The sequence below is a fragment of the Pseudonaja textilis genome, chromosome 1 (assembly GCF_049901715.1).
Source record: "Pseudonaja textilis isolate UNSWEBS1 chromosome 1, rPseTex1.2, whole genome shotgun sequence".
In the NCBI taxonomy this organism is placed as follows: domain Eukaryota; kingdom Metazoa; phylum Chordata; class Lepidosauria; order Squamata; family Elapidae; genus Pseudonaja; species Pseudonaja textilis.
In genome coordinates, this window is record NC_141990.1 from 31,746,346 (window position 1) to 31,771,135 (window position 24,790).

General features: G+C 34.5%; 1 protein-coding gene across 2 annotated transcripts in view; it reads left to right on the forward strand.

The window, feature by feature from the left end:
• Window positions 1-914: 914 nt before the first annotated feature.
• FANCL (FA complementation group L) overlaps window positions 915-24,790 on the forward strand; it is a 43,579-nt gene continuing 19,703 nt past the window's right edge. Inside the window, exons 1-7 of one of the 2 annotated variants that reach the window (XM_026696058.2) lie at window positions 915-1,260; window positions 4,601-4,659; window positions 11,322-11,382; window positions 14,107-14,163; window positions 16,247-16,344; window positions 17,668-17,764; window positions 23,606-23,674. In XM_026696058.2, coding sequence (XP_026551843.1) covers window positions 1,099-1,260; window positions 4,601-4,659; window positions 11,322-11,382; window positions 14,107-14,163; window positions 16,247-16,344; window positions 17,668-17,764; window positions 23,606-23,674 — 603 coding nt within the window. In that variant the 5' untranslated portion in view covers window positions 915-1,098. The remainder of the gene's footprint in view (window positions 1,261-4,600; window positions 4,660-11,321; window positions 11,383-14,106; window positions 14,164-16,246; window positions 16,345-17,667; window positions 17,765-23,605; window positions 23,675-24,790) is intronic. The other variant, XM_087930420.1, reaches the window with a different exon arrangement.

The window sequence follows — 24,790 nt, forward strand, 5'->3', positions numbered from 1 at the left end:
TGTTAATTATCAGATACGTAATGTGGGTTCCAGACTGATGAGCTGTGTTTGAGTATTGGTCTAGCAAATGTTTTATATGCTCTAGTTAGTAGTGTAATATTACCAGAGAAAAAGCTACATAGGATTAGGTTAACAACTCTTAATGCCTTTTTGGCTATGTAGTTACAGTTGGCTTTAGCACTCAGATCATTAGAGCTATTTTACTATTTCATGCTTTTATTATCTATTTTGTTAAGTGTTTTAGGTTGGGTTAGCTGACCAGTTAATTTTTACATGGATGGCCATAACAACTGAAATGAGTAATATAATTTGGTTACAATAAATATTATAAATTATTGATATAATCACAAATTTAAAGAGAAATGCCCAGTTTGGACTTGTGTAGCTTCGAACTTTTCTCGTGAGGCAGTTCTATATAGGGTGCTTTAAATAACTGAAAATACTAGTTTATCAATTCGTTTATTTATCTATTTATTTATCCATTTATTTGTACTCATTTATTATGTATATACTTATACTATAGTTTGAAATGAGTGAGGCAATTTTCTCACTGATGCGAAAAGCAGCCTGCCGGCGTCTTTAAAGAACTAATAAATATCAACAGTCTGGCCCCTTCAAAACGAATTTATTTCATGAAGACGACAAACGCCCAATGGCAGTACTACTTGCAGGGGAAAAAGTCTTATTGGACGGAAGTCAAATTTTGATTTCAACGCAAGACAGCCTAAAATAAATAAAAAGGGACAATCCCCACTGGACGAAAGCGAATCCCGCCATTGAAAAGTTGGAAGCGGGGGAGCGTTCTTACATCTCATGAAGCCCCGCCCCTCGCGCAGAGGTGCGGCCGTTATTTCCCGCGCGGCGCTGTGGCCTTTCTGTCCAATCAGGAATAAGCAGTAAGTTGTCGCTTCGAAACAGAGCGCGGGTTGGCTTTCAGTTAGCGGCGTGGTCTAATTTTCGTTGTTTTCGCCTGATTCTTCTCCAAGGCTTTTCCCCCGGCTTTAATTCTCATTAAAGATTAATGAGAAAATACAGTATAATACAGTACAGCCCGATAAAAATAGTGTGTTTTCCTGACGAGGGAGGAAAAAGAAGCGCATGCGCTTGTTTTGGCGGACCAGGGTGTGCCGTTCTAGGGGCCAAGGGAAAGGAACAAGCCGAAAAATGGCTACTGGATTCGGGTCATTGCTGCGCGAGTGCCCGCTCCTCTTGCCCCAGAACCGGGAAAAGAGTGTCTATGAGGGCTTCGTCACCGCCCAGGTACCGAAACACTCGGGGCGGGCGAGGAGGGGGTGGTGTTGGCAGTAGCAGTTGGAATATCTCGGTTCCGGTTCATTCGTGTTTTTTCTGTTTCTTTTCCGAGAATGTGATGTGGCAGTTAAGGGATAGGATGGTCCCCGAAAACCACCCTGTTGATGATTTCTGTGTTCGTTGAGAATTGTGATCCTATGTTTTTTTCGGAAGTATATCCAAGCCTTGCATTGCTTCTTTTCGGCTGCAGAAAGAGATATTTCATAAATGCCCTGTTTCTCTCGCTAGCATCTCCACACACAAAACAGAGGTATTGTTAGAAGGACAGTCGTATAATAAACCGCTGGTATCAAAGAAGAGAAGTCCTATAGCCCTTTTAAGGCTTACCGATTTTATTATTTTAAGATAGTAAAAAGTCTGTAGAGATTCTCAGTCATCCAGATCATGGTTGTCCCAAAGTACTTTTTCAGGAAGCACCTGGACTTTCTGGTGTTTCTTCGAAGGCCTTTTGCTTCTCATCCAAGAAGCTTCTTCAGCTTCGATAGAATAGTGGGGAATGAAAGGTTTTATACTATCCTGTGAGAGGCAAAGAAGTTTCTTAGATGAGAAGCAAAATGTTTTCAAAGAAAAAACAAAGTCCAGTTGCCACCTGGAAAAACACTTTGGGGACATAACACAGTAAGCAACCTGAAAATTTTGGGCTGTTTGAAGTGCTGGAAAACCCATGTTTCGTAGGATTCCCTGCCTTAAGTTAGCTTCCCAGTTCTGTCCTCGAGATTAAGTACGCTGCAGTGTCTTTATCTTCTGCCAGGATAAGTAAGGCCTATTTGTTCAGAAGCATGGGGTATACAGATAGTTCTCAACTTATGACCAAAACCAAGCCCCAAATTTCTGTTGCTAAGTGATACATTTATTAAGTAAGTTTGCCACATTTTATGACTGCTTGCCACAGTTAAGTGAATCACTGCAGATGTTAAGTGAATCTGGCTTCTCCATTGATTCTTGTCAGAAGGTCACAAAAGTGGATCACATGATCCCCAGGACATTGCAGCCATCATAAATATGAGTCAGTTGCCAAGAATTTGAATTTTGATCCCGTGACTGGGATGCAGCAACAGTTGTAAGTGGGAAAAATGGTCAAAAGTCACTTTTCAGTCATAACTTTGAATGATTACTAAACAAGCCATTGTAAGTCAAGGACTTTATAGCAAGTGTTCTGCAAGTTGAAGTTAAAGTGGTTGAGGTTGAGAATCACAGCCCTAGGGAAATGACTTCCTATCATTAGGAAAATGTCCTATCGTAGGAGAAGAGAGTATTATTTAAGCGTACATTACTTTTATTGTATTTCTTTCTACTTTTCAAAAGAATTTGCATCACTCATTTTCTAAACCATCTATTTCTAGCTTACAAAAAATACATTTGGAGAAATACACTTGTTTGCAAAGAACAATTGGAGAAAAGGGAAGAAATATTCTCCTCTCCCCATTTAATATTTTTAAGGTTACTGCCCATTTATAATTTAAGTCTACAATATATTTATTTTTCCAGTAAAATGGGGAGGTTTGTAGATTTTTAAAAAAGTAATATGCCAAATTATACTTATTTGACCTTTGCAATTCACAATTACATCTGCTTTTTATTTTTTTAAAAAAGGCTATTTAAATATAAGTTACAATATACTATGAAACTAAAGGCTATAGGATACATTAATTATGCTTCTCTGTACTTCCGATTACATTGTGACAGTTTCTTGAAATTAGTGTTTTGTAGAAATGTTGAAAAAATTTAATCATTAAACTTGGCATTAATCGTTTTACAAATTAGAGCTTAATGAACTATACTAGAAAACTAACATTTTAGTTTTAGTGATTTTATGAGAGTGCACGAAGTTGAAATGGCAGGATTTTATACATTTTCTGTAGTTGTTTTCAAGTTCCATAACCTGTAATATTAACACATGACAGTTTAAATAGTAATTCAAGTATTATTGAGCACATAATGTAATTCTAAGTTGTCAACTATATTTTCTGAGATACAAACTCGTCTTTCCTTTCATATTCAATCTCTGAATAAATGTTGATACAGTGAAAATGGAGCTAGCCATATAAAAGAGGTATATGGATGTTTGTGGGAATTACAAGCTTTACAAATGTACATAACTAGGAAAACAAGACAAAATTATAATTATATTAGTTATATGAGAGAAACTTATAGGAGAATAAGAACGAATAAAATAAAGTTTAATCTCCAATTAATCACATTTAAGCATTATGTATCTTTTTCTTCAGAATCCGAAAGCTATTAAACAAATAGGCTGCTGGAATTTAAAAAAAAAACATTCTTAAATGAAATGAATATAGGTAGTCCTTGACTTATGAGCACAACTGATCCCAAAATTTCCATTGCAAAGCAAGGCAATTGTTAAATCAGTTGTGCCTTGCTATGCAATGAAAAAGATGTTAAGCAAATCATCACAGTTGTTAGGTGAATCAAGCATCTGTTAAGCAAATCTGGCTTTTCCCATTGATTCTGCTTGCTGGATGCCAGCTGGAAAGGTAACAAATCACATGACCGTGGAAGAATGCAAATGTCATAAATATAAACCAGTTGCCAAACACCCAAATTTTGATCATGTGACCATAGGGATGCTGCAACAGTTGTAAGTGTGAATGCTGGTTATAAGTCACTTTTTCAGTGTCATAACTTCAAATGGTCACTAAAAGAATGGTAAGTTGAAAACTACCTTTAGTTTTAAAGAGAAGTTGGGACTATCATGGACGGTCACTGTCCTGCCACTGCCCCTTTCCTCCCCCATTGCACTGTGGGCCAGACAGGGAGAGTCAAAGGCCTGCAAGTAGCCCATGGACTAAAATGCTCAGGTCTGGAATAGATTACTGTTTCTTATTCTCTCCTGGGACCCCATTCCTACTATTAAAAATTATGGACAATTCCCGAAAGAACTTTTCTTTGTGGGTTATATTAATCAGTATTGACTATTTTAAAAATCTTGGTTTTGCTCCTAGTTTCTTTTTTCTTTTCAGTCATGTCTTTATCAAATCATATGTAGAAAACCTATACAAAGTCTGACTATTGGTCCATTTATTCCTATATTTGACTCTTGTTGAGCAAATAACGTTTATTTTATATTAACAATTTAGTGCCAGTGTTAGTTTTATTATATATATTGTGTAGGCCTTAAATAGATGAATTTAAATACAAATTACATTTAAAATGTAAAAAAATAATGTTAGAACATATCTTTAAAAATTCCTGATATGCTCAAGCATGTAGGCTTTGATAAATTCATGTATCTGAAAATATTATGCCTAATGTGATTTTGTATTTCCAGGGGAGAGATTTTCACATAAGGATATTGTTACCAACGGATGGCCAGTTGAAAAATGCTAGGTGAGGAGCATAATTGCTTTATGTACTGTTTTCATTTCAAAATCATTTCATTTTCCTACAAGGAAAGGAATGATCATTAATTTGACTTGAAGATATTTCCAACATGTCAGCAATTTTAGTGACTGAATTGTTGTTATTGGTTGATCTTGATACTAGTTAACTCAGTGGTGTCAAACTGCATCCAGCCTGTGGGTGCTTAGATTTGGCCTGCGGGGCAGCCTGGAAATAGCAAAGGACCGGCCTGCGGTGCCCCTGCTAGCAAAAATGGGCCATGGGGGGCTGTGTTCTCCATAACTGGTTTTGGCTACCAGAGTGCTGCAGGAAGCCTTCCAGGCCCAAAATGGAGCCTGTGGAGTGCTGCAGGAGGCCGTCCTTGAAGGTTATAAAAGGGAGGAAAGGTAAAATATTTTATCTTTCAGGCTTGCTAGATTCTGCTACTATAGCCTATGTCAATAATTTATAGTTCTAGTCTTTCTATGGAGTCAGTTTCTTGATCTGATCTCTCATAAGGTGATCAAGTAGATCAAATAAGTATTTAAAAAACTATCACAGAAATGTACACTTCTCTATTTTTATAAGTGTATAAAACCATGTGTGTAAAGGTACAGTCCTGCGTCATGCCCACCCCAGCCACAATCCCCCCCCCAACCTTTTGAGGTCAAACAACCCTGACGCAGCCCTCAATGAAATTGAGTTTGATACCCCTGAGTTAACTCAAATGTAGTCAAGTCATCATTTGAGAATATTTAATGCAATTTATAGAAGTGAGGAAATATTTTATAATTCTGAGGGCTAGAGCTACAGAAATATAACTAGAAAGATGTATTTGGTCTTGTTTGTTGTTAGTCGCAAAGTCGTGTCTGACCCATCGCAACCCCATGGACAATGTTCCTCCAGGCCTTCCTGTTCCTCTGCCATCTATTTAAGCTCACGCCTATTGCTTCAGTGATTCCATCTTGCCACCTCATTCTCTGTCATCCCATTCTTTTGCCCTCAATCGTTCCCAGCATTAGGCTCTTCTCTAGTGAGTCCTTCCTTCTCATTAGGAGGCCAGAGCATTTTAGTTTCATCTTCAGGATCTGGCCTTCTAAAGAGCAGTCAGGGTTGGTCTCCTCTAGGACTGACTGGTTTGATTGCCTTGCAGTCCAAGGGACTGTCAGGAGTCTTCTCCAGCACCATAGTTCAAAGGCCACAATTCTTTGGTGCTCAGCCTTCCTTTCACAACTATACATTGCAAATGGGAAAACTACAGCCTTGACTATATGCACTTTTGTTGGCAGAGTGATACCTCTGCTTTTTAGTATTCTGTCTAGATTTGCCATAGCTTTCCTCCCCAGGAGCAAGCGTCTTTTAATTTCTTGGCTGTAGTCCCCATTTGTGGTGATCTTGGAGCCCAGGAAAATAAAATCTGTCACTACTCCATTGCTTCCCCATATATTTGCCAGGAATTGAGAGGGCCAGATGCCATGATCTTAGTTTTCTTATTCGGTCTTAGAATCAATCAAACTGAAGATATACTCAGATAATAACTGACTGTTAGAAAACTAAAATATTTTCAATTCTCCCAAGAAAGCAACTTCTTCCTTTTCCAACTTGACAGTAAGATATGCACTATGATGTTCTGTTTCATAGCACATGTTATTTGTATGATGTATCTATTACATCAAGATCCACTCATTTTTCAGATAATCTCTCAGATTTAGCTTGGTAAATTCTGCATTAATGTATGGCTATTCCTACCAAGTCAAGCCCTACGTTACTGCATCATTATTCTTGCCAGATTGACTCATAAGATAACTTGTATGTCTCACTTCTCAAAATAGCCTTGCTGTTTGAGTCATACTTTACACTGTGCAAGAAGTTTAAGGATCAGCCCAAGTTTGGCTTTCTATGGCTTTTTAAATTTAAAGTTTTATAAATATGCATAAAATTGAGCATCTAAAATTTGATTAAGTTATAACGAAACTCAGCATACTTATATAGGGAAAGAAAATGGGAACAATTGGGGAAAATAGGGCATGAGGAAATGTCTGAAGATTTTTCAAAGGTAGAGTGTCTTCTAAATTCTGACATTGTTATTACCATTTGTTCATTGATATGTCAGATTCAGGGTGAGGTGGAGGAAAGGTGTTGGGGAGAGCAGGCTTTAAGGTGCTGTTTTGTTCCAGGAGGTTAGATGGAGGAAGAAAAAGAGCCTGGCCTTTTTAAATTTAGGTCTCTGTATCTTTTTCATTGGTCTCAGTCCACCTTTTCTATACATGGAGCAAACTTCGGCCTTCTTTTTCTTTTCATCTGCGCAAGTAATCTCTTTCTATTTGCAAAGACTTACCTACTTATGTCAGTTCCTACATGTGATTTGATGCCAACTTCCTTAGGAAAATCTTGCATTTAGAATTCATTTACTAAGTAAAATGTAAGGCCCCTGAGAAATATCAACAAAATAAGGAATGTTACATAAAATAGATTTGGGGGCCATTGACCTCTACAAAATTATACTGAAGCAAAGCCAAAAATCAATTTCTGGCATGGCTTTTTTAAATAGTAATTTTATTAAAACTACAATTGCAAATATAAAAGTTAATACAAACTAAAAAATAATAAAAATATTAAAAAATGAAAAAGAAAAATAATATAGTAAAGGAAAGGAACTATATAAAGAAATAACTTTCCTATTAACAAATATAAATAATTTTAATATTTTTAAGAATTAATTTTATTAGGCTTCCGGTTTGAGTGTCTTTGGCGACAGACAGAAATCTGCGATCATGCGCGGTTTCTGTCTGGGTTCGCCGCTGGAGTGCCCCGAGCCGGCTGGTTTCGGGACTAAGCCACCCCATAGAGGTGGTGAAGAGGGGGGAGACTGCCAGCAGGGTTGAGGAGAGCCTCAGCTCTCCTCCTCAGCTGGCCATTACTCCCTTTTCTGAAGGCGGTTGCAGCGGTGGTCAGAAATGGCTACCTCAAAGAAGAACTTGACCAGAAAAGAATGTGCAGGAGGAAGATAAGAAGTGAAAGTTCTGGCTGACCGGGTTAAATTGCAAAAGCAACAACTAAGGTACCCTGAAATTTAAATTAAAAAAAAATAACATTGTTCCAAAGAAGATTCTGAAGCAGCGAAGAAAAGTGAAAAGGGAAAGGTTTGGTTTTTTTTTTCTTCTCTCTATATTGACAACTAAGAGACTTAAATAAGAAATCGGGAAAAAAAAGTCTGCTTTGACATCAACAGGCAATTAAGCTGAAAATAAAATAAAATGTCAAAGGGATAATAAAGATTTCTGGACATTAAAAAAAATTTAAAAGCAGGAAAGGAGAGAAAAAGAATAAAAGGGCAGGATCTGGAAAAAAAGGGAGGAGACTGCCTGGAATTAAAAGGAATTTACAGCAAAACTTCAATAAGACTTCTAAAAGATACATTTTAACTGAAACTTGGCAACTAAATAGTAGAACCCCAGGAAGAGAAAGTGAAAAAAAGCAAAAAGAAACAGCTTGTGTGTATTTGGATTAGTTGGTGATCTTTAGATTCTTGGTTATTGCATTTGAATGACTAAAATCAATCGGGTGGTTGTTTAAAAATTTATACAATGGCACTACTTCTTGATGAATTGAAAATGGAACTTAAAAAGTACAAAGAAGATGCACAAGAATGGCTTTGTCTTTCAATTCTTAGAAATGGAGATTTGGAACTATGAGAAAAAACAAGGAACGCCTGCAAAACAAGAAGACTGGGACAAAGAAGAAGCCATCTTTAATGAACAAGTAATTCTGTGTGAGGAAGAAAAAGGAAAGGGGGGAAAGACAATGGAGAATTTAAGACTTAAAAAAACAACCAAAGAAAAGAAAAATAGTTCGAAAAATAAGTATAATATTGGAAAGCAACATAAGAGGGGAATACAGAAGAGAGAAATAGAGGCAGAGAGACAAGCGGGTAAAAAGGGGAGGGAGAAGAAGAGAGGGAAGAAGGAAAGGAAAATAAGTTTCAAAGGACAGACACAAGATATAGAGAAACAGGGCCTATTTAGAGATAATGGATGAAAATTTAACTGAAAAAGGGGTTCCGTAAAGGTACATAAGATTGTATTGTTATATTAGTAATAGAAATAATTTTTAGAAAATTGGAAACAATGTATGATTAAAATGAGGGATAAAATAGTTATTGTATTCCAGTGAAATGTTTGTTAACAAAACAAATGAAATAAAATAAATGAGAGAATTGAATTAGGAAGGGACGGAAACATTTTAATTAGTTAATGTTTTATAAAATATAAGTGAAGAGGGGGGAAAATTAATTATGGAAAGCTTATAACTGTTCCCATAGAAGTATGATATTTAATTGAAAAGTAATGTTAAAACAGTTAAGATTTTAATGAATATTAACATTAATGATAGAATTGAATTGGAATGGAATGTGTTTTAACTACATATATTTATAATCTTTTTTTTAAAGAATATAGTGTGTATTTTAAGAATGTACCAAGCAGATTCCGAATGGAAGTTATGTATTATATTGAATGTTATAACTTTAAGGTATATATTGAAGCTTAAATAAGAGTTAAATGGATAAAATTAAAATATATAAAGGTGTCATACTCCAATCAGCAACTACAGGAGAAACTTTGTTTAATGAGAAAAGATAATATGAAATTAAAACAGGACAGACAAAAAGTATGAATATAATGACTTGAATTGAGATGACATAATTAAAATAAAATTGAGAAAATTAAAAGAGGGGAGAAGCTATGTAGAAAATGTAAAACAGTAATAAAATATGGAATAGAACATAAAAATGATCATGAAATTGACTTTGTGTCTGTACGAAGAAATGTAACCCGGAATTACACTACTTTCAAAAAAGATGCTTTATTTGTATTTCTTTGTGAAAACTCAAATAAAATTTACAAAAAAAAAAGAATTAATTTTCTTAAAACAAATGATCTTTTCTTGTATTCCATCTGTTAAAAAACTTAATAGCTTAACAGATCTTAAAAAGTTGTCATTTCAATCTTGATTAGCAAAAGTTCATTGATTACCAGAGATAATATAACTATTTTAACCTTGATCAAATAAACTAACTTTATATTCCTTAGTAACAGTCTTGATCCCTTCAAATATTATCTTAGAACTTGTTTTCATTCTTTCTTTGTCCCTTTTCACAAAATTCTTCAAAGCTTTAAGAATTCCAATATAGAAAAACGTTCCACGTCACTTTCTTGGTTTATTGTTTATATAATCCCTTTTAATTATGAAGACATTATTTTTTATGTCCACTGTAACAACCTTTTCCATATTATTTTAGCATGTTATTTTTAAATCCACGTTCAGGTCAGTCTTCTCTGTTAAAACTTGGACAACAGTATCTCTACCTCCTTTAAACTTCTTCAATCAATTTGTAGAATTCTTATAACATTATGTGATAGTTATTCATATGAAAGATTTAAATCCTGTGTGAAATAAGACTAATATTTTGGATTCACAGGCCAAAAGTGTTTAAGAATATACACCAATTTCAATTAATTTTATTGATTAAATTATACACTGGCCAGAGCATCTCTCTGAGGGAGTTAAAAAGTGTGAAAAATAAATAAATAAAACAATGGGCCAAGAACTTATCTGCAGCATTTCTTATACCAGGTATTTCAGCTGAACAAACAGGAGGAGCAAGGCTTCATAAGTGCTCTTCGTAAGAGCCCTTGGTTGCAATATACTGCAATATACTTTTAACAATATTTGTTCTTGTAAAGTTTTAATGTGTGAAAATGACAGTTATTAAAATAAAATGCAATAAAATAGTTGGGTTTTCAAAAACCTATAAGGTTTGCATTACTTCTACAGATTTATAGTGCTTCAGATCCAAGCCAAAAAGTGCTTTGGAGTAGGCATGGGCCCCATAGTGTACCTGTTGCAGAAAAATAAGCCTTTGAGATAAGAAGACACTGACAGCTTGTCCATGTCCACTATGAAGCTCCAGTATCGCCATTGCAAGTTTCCCCTGAGATTGCACAATTACCATGCCCATGATCTCTGTGAAGTACCTTTTTAGCTTTAGATCCATCACATTGCACATCCGTACTAATTTCCAAAGCATACATTTATTAAATATACCATATATAGTTATCAATTTACAACTGGTTTAAAGTCATGATAGATTCAGAAAGGGAACTTTATGGCCTGTAGCACATTTTTAGTTGTCATAAAATGTCACAGCCTCCTCCCACACTGTCACAGAATCATACATGACGGGATTCCTTAACAAATGCATGATTCAACAATTCAGAAAGTTGAAAAATTGGGTCTGATCATGTGAGTACCTTGACTTATGACCAAAATTCTGGCCCCATTTGTGGCCGTAAATTGAGGACTAGTTTTAACTTTACAGAAGTTTTTCAAATGCTGTATGATAACATTTCATCGAGACGTGTTTCTCCATTTATAAACGTATATAATGGAAATTTCTAGTTGTAAAGTACAGTATTGATGTTAACATATAAGATGCAAAGTACTAAAAATAATGATGGGTTAATGCATTTTATCTTTTTCCAAACTATCTATCTATCTATCTATCTATCTATCTATCTATCTATCTATCTATCTATCTATCTATGTCTGTTTCATTTGAATGTTAGGTTGAATGTTAGGTTTAATTAATTATGAAAACTTTATTTCTATAGGATTCAGTGTAGCTGGTATCTGAAAAAGTTGCTTCATGGATATCATCTGATTTTAAAGCAGGTATCCATTCAAACTTTTTTTAAAAAAATGATAGAATCTACATTAATTTGAAAATCATGACTGCTATATTGATTTTTATTGAAATGGTTCATAGTACATGGATTATGGGTTTTATCAAAAGCTCAACAAATTATGACCTTAATTCTAAGGGACAAAGAGAATCCAACAGAATTCTGTGAAGGAGGAATGTCAGTTCTGGAGTCATATGTCTATAACTGTTAAGGCAAAGAAGGAAATGCAGAGCAACAAATTTATCAAATAAGAAGATAAAATGTCAAAAAATGGTTAAAAGAACAGCCAATGGGATAGGCAAAAATAAAACTGAATTATATTCAAAGACCAACCCATAGTATTTTTTGCGAAGTTGTATCATATAAAAAATAGGAAAGAGAGGGGAAAAAATTGAAAGTGACCAAATATTGTTTCCCCAATGATGCATACAGGTAGTCTTCAAGTTATGACTATAATGGAGCCTGCCCATTAGGGTTGGAAGTTGGGATGAGCATTAAACGAAGAGCCTGAAATAAAGATCAGCCAACCCTGTTCTTTCCAGTGCCACTCATTTAACAAATGTGTTATCTGATAAGTGGAGCAAGGTGGCTCAGGTGCAGAGATTTTGACATGCCTAGTGCAGGCACAGGACCTCCCTTACCTCCTGAGATACCGCATATCCTGCTTCTTGTTGTCTTGCCAGAGAACAATGGGAAAGGAAAACTGAACCTGCCTGCCTTTCCTGGTTTTACTATTGCCCTTCTTCCTGTCAAGATGCCCCTGTCTTTCTAGTTCCCTAGCCTTTCAGAGCTTTTGCCCAATCAGCTGGCCAGCAGGAGACTGGAAATTTCTCATGGCTTCTACCAGACCAGCTTCTTTCCCATTTTGCTGCAGGTGGCTAAACTTTCAGAGATCAACTTTTTTTGGCAGCTCAAGGCAAAAAGCTGCAGAAAGGTTTTCATTGCTTCCTTCCTTCTTCCACTCTGCAGCCTGCAGTCAAAGTAAGGTTTTTCAAAGGGATAGAGAATGGAGGGCAGAGGTGGGGAGTTTAGGTTTAGTACTTGGTTGGGGAGGGGAGAGAAAGATCAACAATCTGTCTCTTCCAGCTTTTTTGTTTTGTTTTCTTTATTGAAGAAATGTGGCTTTCTAGGATGAGGAAGGAGTTTAAAGCAAGGATAGGGTTTTAAGAAGCTCATCCTGAAGCTGTCACCTTAGCATGTAGGATCTGGTTTCCCAAAGCCTAGCAAGAGCCAGAAGACATTTTCAATCTCCTGACGGGCAGCTGATCAGGGCAGAAAGCTGCGGCCATATTCTGCAAGGAATTGTCAGAACACTGAAAATGGTGTCTGCTTCCAAGAGATATGGGGAGCAGGCCCAGAGCTGCAGGGGTCACATCAGGATAGAAGGCGAGGATGATGCAACATTCCTATGGTAAAGGCAAATGATCACAGGTACTGCAACCATTGTAACTGAAACAGGGTCCTACGTGCATTGGGGATGTCTGTCATAACTTTGTACATTTGGTAATTGACTGTTGTATCTCTAGGACTACCTGTGTAGCCTTCATTTAAGAAAATTATTGTCAGAAGATAGCTTTGTACTCTAGTGCAGCGGCTCCCAACCTTTTTGGCACCAGGGACTCATTTCATGGAAGTTTTCCAAGCGCATTACATTTATTCTAATATATATATGGGAGCCCTCAGATGGGACCTAAACGGTCCCATATGGGGTTGGAGGGAGAGGGGGAGAGAGAGAGAGCGTGCTCAGTGGCCTTGGAAAAGGTTCAAACTAGAGAGCGATTCCCTTGGAGATGCAGCTCTTAAGGGGAGAGGTTAGCCCTTGGTTGCAAGCTGGCATGCGTTTGGCCTGCAAATCTGGAGAGCTGCATGAACAGATGGGGTACCTGGATGGGGTGCCGGAAGGGGGAGAAAAGGAAAGTGAGGAGAAAGAAGAGGAGAAAAAAGAGGTAGGAAGAGAAACAGGACCAGGAAGAGGAAGAAGAGGTAACAGAGGACGAAGAAGAAGGACATGGAGCCTAGGAGTGGCAAGCTAGTTGCAAGCGCAGCTGACAGGAAATCTTCTGCCACTCTGTTGTCCTGACCTGACCCCTGCAGACTCACTGCATGCCTGGAGTTGGAAGACATGCCTTCAGCTCACCTGTGTGGCCTGGTTCTTAACAGGCCACAGACTGGTATTGGTCCATGGACGGAGGATTGGGGACTCCTGTTCTAGTGAATTACTTTGATGTGCCATTTAACTTCTCAGTTTCTTGTCAGATTTTTTTTCATGAATGCTTTCAACCTCCTTCACTTTTCCTAATCAGGAGCTCAAAAATAATTTGTGTATCTAAAACATAGCGGGATTTTGGGGGTAATGGTGGAAATCCATTCAATTGGCAATGTCCATTCTACTGATTGATGGTCATAATGTGGTGATCATAATGTGGTAATCTCCATGTTCCCGCCTAAAGCTGAGGAAGCCTTGAGACAGAGGTAAACATTTTAACTATATGCCTTCTGTGCTAATTTATGCCCAGTATATGCCCAGTGCTAATATATGCCCAGTATCCCCCATATATCCCCCAATCATATATCGCCCAGTGCTAATTTCATGTGATTCTTCAACTTTGCTTTAAGAATATTAGTTGCCAGCTAAATGTTGAAAAAATAATCCATATCTAGCATAATATAAAAAGAAATTGCATGAAGTTCTTAACAAAAAATTGTTTTTCAGAGGTTGGAACATTCTTCAGATCTAGTCAGTTTCATGGTAGAGTTGAAGACTATTTTGGTGAGTTTCAATTTTGCAGAGGACTACTGAAATCAATTTGTTGATTAATGCTATAGTGAACAAGGTATCTGTTTCATTAATAATTTAATACCTACATTTTAAAATAAAATCCTTCTAAGAAATAGTTATCTGTACAGGATAATGCTACTGCTTGTAAATTTCACTTTTCAAGTCAATAGTTATAAATCTACTCCTGCAAAACTAGCTGTTATAAAATCATTTTTGTGATAATGAATGATCAATATGTAAACTAGATAGTTGTTTTGTTGTTAACAATAAATATTCTTCAGTTTTTCATTGATAGGATCAATATTGATAAGACAGAACAAGGAGTATCTGTATTGAATGTCCATTTTTCTTCCTTGTTGTGGACTTATTAAGGGTTAGCTATATGAATCTAGTAGCTTATGTATATATTTAGTTCTTGAGCACTCCCATCTACAGTGTATGATTCTGATATAGGGCTTATATCTTTCATTGTTATTTTGAGGTAAGATAGGTGACTTATAAGTTTAATTAATAAATAATAAATTCTGATTTTATAATGGTAAGTAGGAATAATAACTTTAGTAAAATGAAGTCTGGTGACAGGTTCCACAAGAATATAAAATATGAATATTTCATTTGTAGCAACCTTCACTGCTTCAGTGAGTTTTCCCCTTTTAATTCCCTTTTCTAAATCGGTAAATAGTACTTTGCTTAAAATATTTTGCTTCTAAGAGAATGCCATTCAAGAAAATATCCTTTGTAGTAAATACAGCATATAAAGTGGTATATGTGTACCTTTTAGATAGTTCTTTTGAATTTTTATCATCGATTTTTCCATACCTTCCATTATTTTATGACTTTTCAAAATTATTAATTCTTTTAAAGATTGATTGCTCCCTTATTGTAGCACTTGTATAGCTCTTAAAAGAAGACTATAAAGAGCACGTGTAAGGCTCATGTTAACTAGTCCCTTAACTCCCATGAAAAAGCCTATCTTTTAATTATTATTTTGTATGTTAATTGTTTTCTAAGGATATGCCCTTCCCTCCCTGTGCTATGAAATCCACATCTTTATACCTTAATTTTATAAAAATGATTAAAGTAAAAAGTTTTGTTTCGCACAGGGCTATGTAAAAAGTTAAGTATAAATTCAGTGTTGCAATGCTGCATAGTTTGTGGTTTGCATGAATACATTACCTTGAGAAAACACTCTATTTATTGCAGATAATCCTTCAAAAATTGAACTTTTAGAACCTGAATTGAAATTGGATTTTGTAGTCTTCTCTGTTTTTTGCCATCTTGAGCACATGGGCGGTGATAGTGGAAAAGAATAATAAAAGGAAAATAATCCAATAAATGTTATGAAATTGTTATCAGATTACTTTTAATTTATTTAGACTATCTTTTATTTTCAAATATAGGCACCAAAAATTCCTTCCCAGCTTCATTTTTTTAAACTGTGCAATTAAAAAGCTGCACTATACTCTAGAGGGATTATGCTGATGTTGAAGATTTTCTATATGTATCTTCCCATTAAGACAGCCATTCATTTAATGGATCCCTTTCTTTTTAAAGTGTGCTTTTAGCCAGTGTTTGACACTCACCATTTTTTAATATCTGATACATACTTCATATATATGCATATATGCATGGAATAATACCTGTTTAAAATGTGGAGGGGTTGCTAGCCAAGTGTTTAAAAGCAGTTTAATGGATTAAGGTTTTTCTGTTTTAGCCAAGAGACCTTGCTGCTATCTATCTAAAATTGTCATGACTAGAATTTCAGCCAACTGATATCTACAAGAAATGAACCTAACTGAATTGGGTTTATTTTCAGGTAGTTGTGTATTTATGAACTTATGAACAATTTACCTGCACCTAATCATTTTGATTATTTTCAAGTTTATTTCTGAATAATGTGAATAGTTGTAGTGTATGTCATACTGAATAGGAATATAAGCAAAAATATTTCTAGTTTTAATTTTAAGATTCATAGATAAATTTACTGGATGATTAGATAGATAGTTAGACAGACAGACAGGAACCAAGTCACAAAAAATGAATTAAATAAACTTTTTTTAAAAAATAAAAACAGGAACTTGCTTTGAAAAACACAGAAGAATTACGTGCCCAACCACCTCCACAATATTATTCTGGCCTCATCGGAGATATAGAAAATTTGGGATGGAATAAGTATTCATGTTTATTCTTCTTCTGCAAATGCCAAAAATTTAACCTGCCAGCTTTTAAAATGTTTATATACAGTATACTGGAGTTTGCTCTGATTATTTCAGTACTTAAAATTTTGCTTTTTAAATAGTTATAGTTAATATTTAATAAAGTTTAAAATCTTAATATTATATAAAAGCTAATGTCATTTATACTTACAGTAGCTCTTCTGAATTTGATTATTTAGAGCAAAACTCCCATTTTGGGCTTCTTCCTCTGTTAGGGGAACTGATGTCTAACTTAACTTTTTGCTTATAAGAACTGAGTTGGACTCCTTTCCAATTCAGCCTGATTTCTGTCAGAAAGTCAGAATGTTTTTAAGGAAGAATACTGTTAGAGGGTCACTTCATTTATATTCTGATACCCTACCTGATAGGGTAAATACAAAGATAGTGTACAGTATATTGCTTCATAGCATCAATCATTTTGTTTTGGAAAAGCAGGTATAATATGCTGTGATGTGATCAACCAGGCTTTATATTTCTACCTATCTCACCTTAGTAATTTTCAGCAGTGACTGCCTGGACTAAGATGGATAGTGCAGACCAAAATACACAAGGAAAAAGAAATACTATTACAGGCAGGTGGGAGAAATAACCCTGATGGATTACAATTAAAAGTTTTATCTACCATTCTTCCTCCCAATTTTAGCTATTACCATTTTAAATATCTACCTTTAGAATGAATTTTAAAAATAATTCTGTCTCTAGACTATTTTACTTGTTTGAAAGAATTTCCTTGAAATATTAATATCATGTTAAAGCTAGTTTTATAGCTTCAGGTAAAACAGTGTTATGAGAAATATGCTTAAGAGTATAAACCAGTTATTAGTACGAGTGAGTGTGTGTATGTGTGTGTGTGTGTGTGTGTGTTTATATCTATATACCTATATCTAAACATCTGCTTTGTAGTATTTTCCTGCAAATGCGGGATACATTTTTTTTCTGGATCATTATACAAAAAAGGATGAAAATTTTAAATTTTGCCAGGAAGTGTAATATGTAGAGAAATAAAGGCTGACAGAAGCACATTTTATATGCCAAAAGTTACAGTGATACAAAACTGAAACATGGTGTTCATTTCCACAGCATGAGTTCTGACATATAATATAAATAACTCAAAAAGTATATGACTGAATGAAACAGTTTACTTACATATTAACGGCAGTAAATTTATAATGGCAAAAAGGACTGTCATATAGATGATTTTCAATTAATATATTTTGAAAAAAATTAATAGGAATGGATTAGAATAGAGTTACATCAGAACTTGTTTTCTTTCTTGTAGGGTTCTGTTTATTGATTCTGCTTTTAGTACCATCAGGTTAAAAGCTGAAGATTCTTCTGGTCGGGATCATCAAATCACTTTGAAATTAAATTCAAAAGTAAGAGTTTTTAAAATGTTGGGAAAAAATCATAACTTGATGAAATTTCCATACACATCTGTGGATATTAATTAGCTGAAAAATCATATATAATCCTTTGTATCTTAAGAATTGCTTTTGCTTTCAATTTAAATGATGCAATACAATTGAAACGTGGAGGTTTTTAATATAAAGGGCTAATGGTGTCAAGAGGGAATTCTGGATTTAGTCTGAGGAATTCATGATCCCATCTAGGCAGCATTGTAGATTGATGTGAGAATTAAGTTTGTCTATTTCTGTTCAGTCAGATTTCAAATATTTATTTGAGGCTCAATTATTTTACTTAGCAAGTTATGAAACAGATTGTATTTTAGGAAGAATTGAAAAGGTATGGGACATCAAAGGGTGTGTTACAGGGAGAGTTGTTAGGATGTGACAGATGGGTGGATGTTGGAGAAATTATGGAAAAGAGATTGAAAAGAAATTGCAAGAGTGTGGACACCTAGGAAATGGTTTCTAGCCAAGACATTTCTGGATAATGATGGAGGTGTCAGCCAGTTCTTGGCAGTTCTTTCTACAAAGGTAACTGTTCAGGGAGAAAACAGTGAGAAAACAATGTAGAGATTGCCATTGTTGATCACACAGCATAATTGCGAGATGGGTAGCAAATAAATTTAATAACAACATTAGATCGCAAGTACACTTCTGCAAGGAAGCTAGAGAAACAATGGACCATTTGGTTAACTGCTGCAAGAAGATTGTATAGACTGATTACAAAGACATGACAAAGTAGCAACAATGGTGCATTAGAAGATCTGCAAGAGATATCATTTGCCTACAAGCAAGAACTGATGGGACCGTAAAATAAAATCACAGTCATCATGACAGCATTTGATCTCCCATCATTCACTATCAATCACACTGACCCTTGCCTTCCATTTTTTACTATCTGTAACAACCCCCTCTTAAAACCTGTCAGAGAGGCTCACTATTCCAATAAGTATATATGAATTTCCCAGGTAGTGACCTCTTTGCAGCTTGCTACCTTTCAACTGATTATTCACAATCTATCCTTCTGCATGGATTGCTTTGCTGTTTGTTCCAAATTTTCTTCTACATATTCAAGTCATCATAAAACTCTTTGGAAACTGTCGCCAGCAGCATTCCCAGCTCCAAATCTACCATAAGATTTTTCCACCTTTTGTCCCATTGAACCTCTTTTACAGCCTCTACTTAGATACTCTAACCACAACCATGACTTCTATTACTATAGTTCGTTGCATAGTTAACCAGGTGTTCAGACTAGATTTGAGTCCTTTCCAAGGTCCTATTGAGTCCTTTCCAAGGACCTGGTTTAGGGAAATGTTGATGTTTGATGATGTTAAAGATATTGCAGGGTGTCAGGAGTTCCGAGTAAAACTACCTTTTTCAATTGATGGTTATTTTGTCAATGCCAGTGGTGTTCAAGTGATGCTCCAGTTATTTTGGGATTGCACCCAAAGCATCTATTACTATTGGTATTACCTTTGCTTTTTTGTCACAGTTATTCTGTTCCTGTTTGTATTTTGTTATCTTCTCCAGTTCTTTTCTTAAATCTGGAATTTTACGTGGTAGGTGCCTGTCAGTTTGTCCCAGAGTATTTAGCTTCTTCATTTTCTATTACTTGTAGATGTTTCTGCCAGTTTGGCATGGCCATCTAGGAAGCCCTTCCTTAACAACCATTTGTTCAGTGACTAATTGAAATTGAAACAGTGCTGAAAAAATAACTTCACTGCCATTTATGACCTTTGTAATGTCCCTCAGTTACATGATTGCCATTACAATAAGTATGACTCGTCCAGTGCCAGATCTGTGTTGCAATACTTTCTAGAAGCCATTTTCTCTCCAATCTCTCTCTCCTGCTGGGGAATAGAGGAGGGGGGAAAAGCAGGCAGTTTCTATAGGTAGTCTTTTTTCCTTCACCATTTCTAGTGCAATTTAATTGGTCTTGATTTGTAGAAGAGCAGACAGCTTGCTGCCTTGAAATATCTTTCTCTCCAGTTTCTTCTTAGCCTTACCCTTCTGCCCCTTCCCTTTCCTAGTCCCAATTAGGGTCCTTAAACGAGGACTATCTGTAAAAATGATAGTCAGAAGGCAGGCCTTTTCACAGTACTCTAAATATATGCTTGGCCACTACCCTGCTGATGTTTTAGCCATTCTTTTCCAGTTGCACTTTGGGCTAGAATGAATCATGGAAGACAGCTAGCTTTGTGGTTTGATGTTAATTTGGGATGAGGTGGGGCATTAGGCTAAGCCTTTTTTTTCATTGCCCAGAATCTGAGCAGAGGGGATCTACAAATACTTTAAAATAAATAAGTTAGATAGCCTTATTAACTAAGCATGCTCACAAAGCAGTGGTTTGATTTTAGGTAACTGTTCATAAATGCAAAACCGGGTAGGATTGTAGTCTAGATCAGCTGCAGAAAGCACTTTATAGTGCTTTTCAGATGAAATAACTATCTTCTTAATTTGTCATATACATATTTTTTTCTAATCAGTAATATGAAGAGCAAACACTTGAATGAAATCTTTAATGAAATCTTTTAATTTGATGTGTTATGTACATTTAATTAAATATTATGGAATAAAGTTTTAAAATGCTGTTTATGCCTTCTGAGGCAGTACTTGCAAAACAGTACTTAAACCAAGAACATTCAATTTCAGTTTCTTTTTATACTCTGTTTTATGTTATCCAAGATGAAAATATTGGTTGGAAAGTTATTTTAGTTGCAGCTTGCAAAGAACAGATTATGCAAGTATCTAGTTGAAACTCATGATCATCAATCAACTCTGTTTCACAAGATTATAGTGATGAAAGGATCAATTGTGTTTGTCCTTTTTAAAAATGTGTCTGGCATTTAAACTTGCCACCGGAGAAAATTAATATATGAAACGTGTGCTTGATGACATGGGAATTTGATTTGTAGTAATTTATGTAATAAATGTTCTGAGCAGTTCATTCATGTCACATTTATTTAAAGAAACAAAAGCAATATATTTTTTGTGGACAATTCTGCCAAAGTGAAATACATTCAAAGGCTATTGATTTCAAAAGAAGAAATTTAAGCATATGTTAAACTGAATTCTCATTGAAATCAATAAACATAAAATACCCTCCTGTCTTAAAAGTATTATAAAATTATAAAATGTCAATTCAGGGAATCCCTTATTTTATGTTTCTTCAATGGAACAAATAACTTTATGTGGATTTGGAAAGGAAATTGATACAATTGTGCCATTTGCTTTTTCCTTCATTAATTTATGCTGATTTCCCCCAGCTTCCAAACACAGTTTACAGGAACAAACCTAGTGGAGATTTACAAAATGCATAATGTGAAGAGAGTACATAGAATTTTATTTCCCTCTTCCCATAGTGATGATTTGATAAATACAGTTGTGGCTTTGATTTCCTCTATAGAAAGAAAAATGAATACATTTTAATGTAACAAATAATTTACATTATGCTATTCTAAGGGTAGATGAGGGAGTTGTGTTCATGCTATACTTCTCAGAAGTAGTTCACTGATTAGAATTGGGGCACTAGCCTTTTTATTTAATACTGAAATCTCATTTAGGTTTTTAACGTTCACCTCTTGTTTTTCTTTCTAATATTAGTTACTGCAGATTTCACTGAGAAGCTAACTTTGTGTATGGAGTAACTATTTCAGAAGAAAGCAAAAATTACTTTAGCAGGATTTATAGCCAATGCAATTTTAATATGCATAAAGAAATATTTTGTGTTCAGGAGGAAGCTTTCATATTTTGCAAATTGGAAAACTAAATATCAAAATATTTTGAATAAACATTTTCAGACACTAGTAAAATGAGACAAAATAACATTTCAGATTAATGAAGTAGTACTTTAAATGATATTTTGATTATTAAAAATATGGTATATTTTATTTCCTTTAAAGAAAGATACTATAGAATTCTAGATTAGAATGAAATGATATTGATACTAAATGAAATGATTATTTTTTAATTTTTGGAATGTCTGATATGTTGGTTTCATGTTTTGGATACATACTTGATAATGGTGGTTAATACCGTAATTTTTTAAATTAAGAGTAAAACTTACAAAGACATGGAATACTAATTTTCTTACAACATTTTTATCATTAAGAGTTATGAGCCGTATATATTTTGTTGGTCTGTGTATGTGTGTGTGCGTGTATGCATGCATAATTATATTGGATAAATAAGTTAATATATTCAGAAGAAATTTATTGGTTTGTAACCAATAACTTAAGATTTCTACTTTTGAACTATAATTATTGGACTTTTAATAAACAATAAATTCCATTGAATGGTCCTGTTATTCTTCCAATTGAACAAATTCTTTATATTGCTGAATTTTCTACTGCCAAATTAATATTTTCTACAGATTTTCACACTAATTTATTGCCATATTCTTTTTTAGTTGTGGGTTTTTTTCTAATATGAAAGACTGAAAATCCACATATTCCTTATTTAAATACAGTATTGTTTTCTACAAGATTTAGATATTTAAAGTGACTTAATTTATTTTTCCAAATCCAAAAAGTAGTTTCCAGAGGAAAACAATGGTGTATGGCTTCTCATCTGTGATTCAGATGAATTCCCTTAATCACTCCTTTCTATTTTGTTGCTTGTTCAAAAGTTATTAGTGTAACTGACTGAAAATATCATAACAACAAAGCATAAGAGCTTTTGCAAACCATAAAACTTTTGTTTTTAAAATGGAAAGTACAGCAGGGAACATAAAACATAGTATACATAATAAAATATAAGGGCAAATTTGAATACCAAGTAGCCAGAGAAATGAAAATAAATTTGAGTGTAACCTAGATGAGGAGCAGGTGTGAAGAATCAGTAGGAGATTACCAGAGGCAGATATAAAGTTACAGAGAAACTGAAGTTCATTACCATAAAAGTCAATTGGATGTGGTCTACTACTGAATTAAGTTAGGGAGACTAAAAACAAAGGAGAATAGTACATTATTCAAAGTAGGTGGCAAGTATCCAAGATTTGGGAAGATTTATTTGGGAAGATTTAAATTGTGTTTATATTTAACTTTGGTTTCTCTAAACATATCAGATGTTTTGAGTTTTAATAATGAGTTTTTATTAAGGTGAATTAGGGAAGAGTATCAATATTTTAATCAATGCATCTATTTTGGTATTGGCCATATTTGTTTTATTGCTGTTGTGCTCATTTCAATGTACGGAGTTCATATCGGATGGAACAGAATTTTTGAGAGAGAAAGTGAGTATGTGTCTCTGTGTGTTTGTATGAATACACACACACACATGTATGCACCCACGTGCACACACACATGTACATATACAAAGACATGCACATAATGAAATCAGTAGTAGGATGTGAATGATAGTTTCTGTGAAGCTTGACAACTCAGGTTTTTTTATTTACATTGGAAACATCTTTTCATTCTTACTGGTAAATAGCAACTTTAAAATACCATGTAAAATATGTTTTTTATTAGAATTGGATGACTTCTGCATTGCTATAGAAATCTAACTGTAAGGAAATACTTTACAGTTGAATCTAAAATTTGAATCACTAACAGTTTCCTGACAAGAAAATAGTTTTAAATAATATGTCCCTACATTTAGGAAAACATTTTTTAAAAATTATTAAGTTCTTTATACAGTATTTTAGAAGTTGCTGGGAATAAGTAGCATATAAATTTAATTATTATTAGAATGGCTTTTCTTTTTATGAAAAAGTGGTAATATGTTTATTTCAATCTATTGTTTGCTTTTGTTTCAAAAATTATTCATAAGGAATAAATATTGTGGATGTTCTTTTTTTTTCTGTGTCAGTATCCCAGAGAGCAACCGGACTGTCTTGTTGACTTACCAGTTCAGTTTTCTTTTTCCTGGACTCCACAGGTAAGCAACCATCCATTTGTTCCCTTGTGAAGTATGTATGTATTTTAGAAGCTGTTAGACTCATACCTAATGTACAGTTTTAACAATTTCTACTGTATGAATTAATGATTCAGTTAAATTAATCTTGAATGTAATATAAATGTTATAGTATCCAGTGAACCATAAAATGAGTTCCTGGCTTAAAGAGTATGTTTGTATGTCAATTATTCACCATTTTGAATAAAATAAAATTGAAAGAAAAAAAAAAATTCCCAGTAAATCTTATGGATACATACCCAACAGTGTTCAATAGGAATTAACTTTTGTTTCATTGTATAACATTACTTCTAAATCCTATTCTGTGGTGGCAAAATTATCTCCAATCTCATAGGTATTAGTATTTCTAAAAATAAACATGGGTGTAATCCAAGACACAGCTAATTTGTAGTGGTCAAAATGCTAGACCAGAAACCCAGGAGATGTGAATTCTGGCCTTCCATTAGGTGTGCAAACCAGCTGGGTGACTTTGGGCTACTCATTTTCCCTGACCAATTTCACAGGGTAGTTATTGTCTTTGTGTGTGGAGGCTGGGGACAGAAGGAATGCTGCTTTGAATTGTACAAAAATAAAGGAGGATATACAAAGAATCTGAAAGCTGTAATAAAAATCGATAGCGTAAGATGGACTTTTAGGGCAAAACAGATTAAAACGTATGTGGGCTATTGACAATCTACCAGTTAGATGTTCAACATTCAGAAAGCACTTTAGCAATATATAATTTCTGCTTCTAAGACTATGGTAATTCAGATTCTGCAGTTTCTTGTTCAAGTTAATTGCAGAGTTTACTTGGAAATTCTCATTGTTTCTTAATCGGTCTGGTGACTTGAATGCAAGCATATCACAGTTTCTAAATTCTCAGCGAGTATTGCGTTGCCTTTGAAATATTCTGTGAATATATAAAGATGACTTGGAACCTTTAATATACACCTGAGACAGGCAGAAATAGTTACAAGATACAGCTAGTCAGAAATTACTTATGACATAGTGAATACTATATCTTATCCTGGTACAAAATGTTTCTAAAGATAGGTTTTTGCAAACCATACTTTATTTTCACACAATTAAAAATCTCTGCTG